At 48.3% G+C, this 7,749-nt stretch overlaps 1 protein-coding gene across 1 annotated transcript in view; it reads left to right on the top strand.

The window, feature by feature from the left end:
• Positions 1-3,330: 3,330 nt before the first annotated feature.
• Positions 3,331-7,749, top strand: part of SAMM50 (SAMM50 sorting and assembly machinery component) — a 28,824-nt gene continuing 24,405 nt past the window's right edge. The window contains exon 1 of the mRNA XM_066255793.1: positions 3,331-3,527. Coding sequence (XP_066111890.1) covers positions 3,507-3,527 — 21 coding nt within the window. The 5' untranslated portion in view covers positions 3,331-3,506. The remainder of the gene's footprint in view (positions 3,528-7,749) is intronic.

Here is a 7,749-nt window from a genome sequence, read left to right as displayed (position 1 = left end):
CTGGCCATCCCTCAGCTGTACCCCAACATAACCCCACCAGGGCAGAGCTCAGCTCCCCGATCAGTTGCCCTGTGTCTATCAGCTTCCAAGTCACCTGGGCCAGGAGCTTGGCCTCATGGCCTCTGGGACGTAGGGTTTGACCCTACGGAACCAGTGTAGTCACTAGACTGCGTTTCTACTCCTGACAGGGCCAGACCAGCACTTCATAAACTGTTTTCTGGAAGGCCCGCACATATCATTAGGTGATTTGATCAGCTGGGACAGGCTGGGTTAGGCTTTATTTAACAAAACCCCCCAAAGGGGTTATTCTTCATTCTACATGCCAGTCATTCTTGATTGATCCAGCCTGAAGCTGTCCCACCATCTGGAGGGGCACTTACCGCATGGCCAGGGTGGGGGTGGGAGATCTGGTGCTGAAAGGTTTTCATCTAGAAGTGACCTCTATTCCTTCAGGTCATGACTTGTTGACCAAAGCAAGTCACATGGATGGGGGTAGGGAAATGCAATTCTACCTTTTGCATGGGAAATGCTGGTTAACGGCAGCACTGAAGGCTGCAAAAAGCCTCAGAATAAGGAACCAAAGGTCTCTGGGGTCCAACAAACTCAGGAACTAGTGGATTAAAGAAAGTGACAAAGGTAGACTACTGCAGGACTTCTCAGAGCTTTTAAAATATTAATGTATATTGTGACTGTCAGAGATAGTGTTTGAAGGTAAAGCTGTGACCTCGTGTTTCTGATGTGTCCTCTGTCACTGGCCCAGCGCCTTGTACACAATATGTTCTCAAATATTTGGCTTGTGACTCTTGCAATCTGCAGGTCAACCTCCTGGCTCACCTGTGAGAAGGAGGTTACTCGAGAATACGGGGGGAGGAAGTGCAGGAAGAAAATCTGCACTTATTCAGTGTTGATGTGCAGGCCCCATGCTTTATCTCACTAACTCATCTGATACCCTTATGCCTTAGGAACTGCTATCACCTCATTTTACAGATGGGGAAACTGAGGACCAGCCACCCAAAAGAATCGATTTCAAGTTAGTGTCTAGTTTGTGTGACTTGTGCTTAAAATTTGCTCAGTCTCCTATATTATTTATCTTTGGTCATCTCTGTCAAAGTTTTCACACCTAAAATAGCCTTTCAAGTCTGGGGTGGGGTGGGGAGCCAGCGGGACCCTCACAGACTTACTTTGGTGGCCAAGGGCAGGTTTCCTGGGTCCTGGAACCTGAGCCTGTGGACTCTGAGCCCAGGTCACTCAAGAGTCCTGCCAGGTAAAAATGGCCATATTCTGAGCTTCTCTTCACAGGGACACCTGGTGGCTGCGGCCTGTTTGCAGGCTCCAGCCCCTTTTTAAAAAATTGCCAGGCGAGGGGAAGTCAGGGCTGAGAAGCGTCTGAGCCATCGTCGACTAAATTTAGCCCAGTACTCCGTCTAGTCCCTGGGTGTTGTGGGCATTGCTCAGAGGTGGCTAAGAACACGAGACCACATCAGACTCTCCTGTGTTTGGGTCTCACCTGGATGTAAGGTATCAGTCTCTCTCTGAGCCTGTTTCATCTCCTACAAAAAGCCACCTTAGTGGGAAGGTGAAATAAGACCATTCATGAAAAGCACTTAGCACCGTGCATGGCACACAGCTGTGGGGACAGCCAGTCCTTGGTGAGTGCACTCCTGCTCTGAGCACAACTTTACCTCTATTAATTCTAGGAGGTGCATACTGTTACTACCCCCATGTTACAAAAGAGGAAACTGACTCAGAGAGGTATGTGCCTTGCTGAAGGCCACACAGAAGTGGTAGGGAGAATCGTGACTGAACCACAGCAGGCCGTCATAAAGCCGCTCTTGTAATTAAATATGGTGCTTCTGACCCCCTGGCAAGTGGACATTCAAGACAGGCTTTTAAAAGCCTGTAATGCCCAGACCTATTACTTCCTAGTGTGAAATATAAACTGAGTTTTAAAATCTTTCATAGAACTGGCAGAGTCCTTAGCAATACCATCCCCTTATTTTATAGAGGAGGAGTCTGATACTTAGAGAGGTTGTGACCTGCCTGAGGTCATACAGCTAATTATAGGCCCCTTCTTCTACCAGCTCACATCCCAAGCCCTTTCCTCTGCCTCTTGAGCTGTGCACAGGCCCAGAAGCCTTCCCACCAGGCCTGACCCCCCAAACCATCCTCCTTTCTTGGGAGACTGTCCTGCCGGCCTTGTGTGCACTAACATCCTTGTCCCACTCCTGCTGATGCCCCACCTCCTCCTCTTACGTCCCTTGCTGCTCTGTTCCTCTCCCAAGATTTCTGACCAGGTTTCATATAAGCATGTTAATAGACCCATGTTTTCAATGAGTTTTGAAAATAGTGGTGAAGAAAGACATGGAAACAAAGAATGTTTCAATGAGGGGTTCTCAAACTTAGCGAAAGAATTGCCTGCACACCTTAAAATTCAGATTTCCAAGTTCTTTCCAGAAATTCTGATTCAGCAGGTCAGGGCTGAGGCCCAGGAAGGTGTGTCTTTAACAATCATCCCAGAGGGTCTCTCACATGTTCCCCGGGACACTGAAACTCTGCTGTGGGGTGGAACACTTGGTGACAGTAGGGGTGGGGATGTGACTGTCTTGGGCAGCATGGCCAGGAGTGGGCTGAGCTGGGCATCCCAGGCCAAGGGGCCACGGAAAGGCATCCTAGGCAGAAGGAACAGTATGAGCAAAACCACAGGGCTGGGGTGAAGGGAAGACTGTGTCACCTCCATTTCCCAGTGGCGTTGACTATACACTGAGCCAGCACTGCACTAAGTACTGTGGACACAGTGGTGAATAAGGTAGGTTGGACTGGGGGCATCTTGGAGGACCTGGTGTGTCTGCAGTGGCAGGATGACTCCACACCTCTCTCTTGACCTCCCTCCTGGGTCCACTCCCAGCTCTCAAGTCTCTTTGTGGATGGGTGACATCTGCTTAGAGCTGCAGCTGTCTGCCCCAGTCTAGGGTGGGAGAGCAGTAATTCTGCACTTATTCACTGAGGCCACTGCTACATGCCGAAAGTGGGGAGCCTCAGCACTTCGCATGAGCATGGGGACAACGCATCACCCACTGGGCAGGAGTGCCAGGAGGGATGAGAAAGAGATGTGGGTTTAGACTTGGCGCACCCACCAGCTGCTGTGGCCTCTCCCCGAGGAAACTCCTGACACCTGCTACTGGCAGATCTGGAGACTCACGCAGAACCGCGCTCTAAGCGTCATTGGACGCTCTGTGCAAGTGCCTTCTCCAGGCCCCAGGGCTTCCCGGCGTCCACGTGAACATCCGGGTTACAGCCGCTTAAAGGTCCAATGAGCGGAAGCATCGAGAGCCAGGAGGCGGGGCTAAAGCGGGGCATCATGGCCGCCCCCAGTGTGCCGCACCCGGGAGCTTGTGGGTGGTTCGCTGATCAGTAGCTCCGCCACCGCGCACCGGACCTCTGCTCTCACCAGCCGAGCCTTGGTTGGACTCGGGCAGCTCTGCGAGGCAGTGGTCGGAGAGGGAGCCATGGGGACGGTGCACGCCCGGGTAAGAGGCCCAGCAGGCTGAGTGACCTCTGGGCGGGCGCTGCGGGGAGACGATCTCGCGGCTGCTCCCGAGGTTGTGCCGTGGCGAGGAGGCTCCGAGGGCGGCTGGGCCCGGAGGCCGCCGTGGAACGGAGCCGGGCGCTCCGCGTTCAGTGCCCGCGCGGGCCTGTTGCAGGAGGCCGCAAAGGTGCCGCCAGCAGGTCCTGCCGACCTCTGAGCAGGAAACCCTTAGTCCGAGGAGGGGTGTGACTCGCCCAAGGTGACTCGACGAGGCGGTGGCCCAGAAAGCAGTAGCGAAGTTCCCGTGATGTCTTGGAGCAGAGTCATTAAGTTTTTCTTTCCATGACTTGACCTCTCTACCTTCAGCCGTTTCAGGTGTCCCCTCACCCCTCTCTCTCCAGTCTCTCGATCCTCCGCTGTGTACCCAGCCTAGACCCATCTTCAGTCCTCTCTACTTTCTACCATCCTAGACGGAACCTCTCAATGAATGCACTAGTCCTTCCTTTTAAAACAATAATATCTACTCTCCAGGCTGTTGCGAGAATTAGAAGCCTCCCTTAGGTGGGTGCGTGGCGCGAACTAACTGCTTGCCAAACTGCTCTCCTTTACCCTGATTTTAACCCGAGGACCTGAGAATGAGTCTTTGCCCAGGGTCACACAGAGCCTCAGTATGTTCCAAAACTCACATCTCCCGAGTCCTAGCCCTCAATACAACTTCCCTGCTACAACACGGATTGTTTCAAGTGCCCTGCTCCAAGGTTTTCGGTAGTTTCCCCATTGTCTTCCAAAAGAACTTAGCACAGACTTCTCCGCCTGGCATCCGGTATAGGACTTCACAGATCTTTCATTCAAATGAAACACTTGTTGCTTTTCTGACACAGTCTGGACTCTACGGTGCCACCCAGTTCCCTCCGCAGTCCCCCGCTTCACAACCATCATTAGCTGTCAGGATGTTCCGTCTTTTAGAACTCAGTTCAGGTCACTTGCCTACATAGACCTCCTCCTTATCCTTCGTTTGGGTGCTACTCGCTTCCTTGACATTTTTTCCTCTGGTGCCCTGTTTTAGGTCTGTTTGCATTTTTGTTTTATCCTTTTAGATTCTCAGTTTCTAGATGTTTTGATAGGACCTACGTCTTACTTGGCTTTCATCCCATGTAGCATCTTGAACAAAGTAAGCATTCATTCATTTATTCAAGTGATATTTTCCAATGGGTTGCTATGTGCTTGGCACTGTTGGAGGTGCTAGGGATATGGAAAAAAAGTTTCTGCTTTTTATTCAGTTCCATAAGTGCTAAAATTGCTGGCTCCTTTGATTAACGTATTGAGGAACAATGTGGTTTTTTTTTTGTTTTTTCTTTTTTGTATTTTTCTGAAGCTGGAAATGGGGAGAGACAGTCAGACAGACTCCCGCATGCGCCCTACCGGGATCCACCCGGCACGCCCACCAGGAGCCACGCTTTGCCCACCAGGGGGTGATGCTCTGCCCCTCCGGGGCATCGCTCTGCTACTACCAGAGCCACTCTAGCGCCTGGGGCAGAGGCCAAGGAGCCATCCCCAGTGCCCGGGCCATCTTTGCTCCAATGGAGCCTTGGCTGCGGGAGGGGAAGAGAGAGAGACAGAGAGGAAGGAGGGGGGGGGTGGAGAAGCAAATGGGCGCTTCTATGTGCCCTGGCCGGGAATCGTACCTAGGTCCCCGCACGCCAGGCCGACGCTCTACCGCTGAGCCAACCGGCCAGGGCCGAGGAACAATGTTTTAACTTAACTTGACCTTTCTATTCCATTAGCCGGTGTTATATGAACATGGTCAAGTATCCTCATGCATATGTGAAACAAAAGTTTTGTGAAACAGTATTTATCAATAATATATTTTTTATATTTGCTATTTGATTCTAGTTGACATCACTTTAAAGATGCTGTTCATAACTCACTAAATTGATTTCATGTTCTATCCCTTTAGTTAGCACTGCTTTGCACAGTGCCTGGCATGTGATGTTCAATAAAATTTGAGTGCCTGGTAGGCTGATCTGCTTAAAGGTTGGAGGCTAGAGGAAGATATTTATTTTAATTAATTTCCCCAAATACTTAACACCATGCCTACTCTTTCAGACACTGGGATATAAATTCTATGAGGGTGAGAGTCTTGATGAATCAATAAATCTCTATCAGTAAGACTATAGGACATCCAGCTATGACATAGCAACAAAATCACAAATACATCATCTCTTAAACATTGAATTTCTGATTAAAGAATACAAATGGGTCTGGCAGGTCTTTAGTGAATCTTGTTTCATGCTTTGAAATTTTGGAAATCATAAAGGAGCTCTTTTAACATAATGGAATATAAATTTGGTGCCTGGTCAGAGTGTATTTGCTTGGCATTCAGCTTAAATAGGATGAATAGATGCATATATTCATAATCATAGTATATACTCTGCATATACAAGTTGCACAAATTTAATATACTTTTTGCACTATATAAACTTAAATATAGGAAACATTTATAAAATGGTGTAAGGGAAAGTTACTATTTTAATTTGTTAATATTTTTGAGAAATAGAGTAATTATTTCATTTTTTAAATATAACACAACAAAAGTGAAAGAATAGTGATGTGAAAAAATGATATTTTCTTTGCCCAGCATTCTCTTTTTTACTTATGTAAGTGTTCCACTTCACGCACCACGAGGCGGGGACTTGGTCTGTCTGGTTCGCTGAGGCATTTCCCGCTCCTAGCCCAGTACTCAGCTTGTAGCAGGCACTCTGTAAATGTTTATTAAATTAACAAAAGGAAAAAAAAAATCGGCCCTGGCCAGGTAGCTCAGTTGGTTAGAGTATCATCCTGATACTTTAAGGTTGTGGGTTTGAACCCTGGTCAGGGCACATAAAAGAGTCAACCAATAAATGCATAACAAAGTGGAACAATAAAATGTTTCTTCCCCCCACCCCCACTTTCCTCTCTAAAATTGGTCAATCAATAAATTAATTAATTTTAAAAAATCATCCACTAAGCCATTTCACAAATATTTGAGTACTTCTTCTTCTTTTTTTTTCTTTTTTTTTTTTTTTTTTGTATTTTTCTGAAGTTGGAAACAGGGAGGCAGTCAGACAGACTCCCGCATGCACCCGACCGGGATCCACCCAGCATGCCCACCAGGGGGCAATGCTCTGCCCATCTGGGGCGTTGCTCTGTTGCAACCAGAGCCATTCTAGTGCCTGAGGCAGAGGCCACAGAGCCATCCTTAGTGCCCGGGCCAACTATGCTCCAATGGAGCCCTGGCTGCGGGAGGGGAAGAGAGAGAGAGAGGAAGGAGAGGGGGAAGGGTGGAGAAGCAGATGGATGCTTCTCCTGTGTGCTCTGGCCGGGAATCGAACCCGGGACACCCGCATTGAGTACTTTTAATGTACCAGGGCAGATAAAAATAAGAAGTAGGAGTTCTTGTAAAGGTCATAAATTTCTGATGTCTGGGTGTCCCTGAGAAGGAGGGACTGATTCTACATGAAGAAGCCAGGGGTGGCTCACAGAGAAGATGCCATTTATGGTGGCTCTTTAAGCTGCTTAGAGGGGAGTTACTTCTGGCAGAGAGGCCGAGGTGTGTGTACAAATGTGAATGTCAGAGTTGGGAGCACTTGTGGGCCACACGATGAAGTCCTTGTGTGCAGGAGTCTGGTTGGATTCTCACTTGTTGGGACTTTTGAGGATCATCATAGTCTTTAGGGCAGGGATGAGAAAGAGGACAGAGTACTGTCAGGTCATTACTTTTCCAGAGAACCAGTTATGTCACTGAGGACCTACTAATGAGAGGCTATTGAGTATTCCAGGGATAAGGTGATCATGGCCCAGAGTCCCCATTATATTATATATTGCAGGTATCAGACACTTCTGTGCACTTAAAAGTGCTTATTTATAGAGAATTGGTAAAGGAAGCAGCTAGACAATAGTTAGTCTGGTTTTCCTCAAACCTGCCTATTTGTAAAGTTACCTGGGGCCACATAAGACCTGAATCCAATCCAGGAGTGTTTGGGATTCTCTGTGGTTAAACAGGCCTGTATGTAATATATATTGTATACATTATTATTACGCACACTACTATCATGTCTCCTGGAATTGTACTAACTCAGGCACAGCCTGTGCAGTCAGTCCTTGTTCATGATAATGAACTACCATCATCTCAAAAGCATTAAAGCACCTTCTGTGTAGTTTGAAGAGAGTGACCTTCTTCTGGA

This window comes from Saccopteryx bilineata, chromosome 1, assembly GCF_036850765.1.
Source record: "Saccopteryx bilineata isolate mSacBil1 chromosome 1, mSacBil1_pri_phased_curated, whole genome shotgun sequence".
NCBI classification, from domain to species: Eukaryota; Metazoa; Chordata; class Mammalia; order Chiroptera; family Emballonuridae; genus Saccopteryx; species Saccopteryx bilineata.
This window is presented reverse-complemented; position numbering and strand designations above follow the sequence as displayed.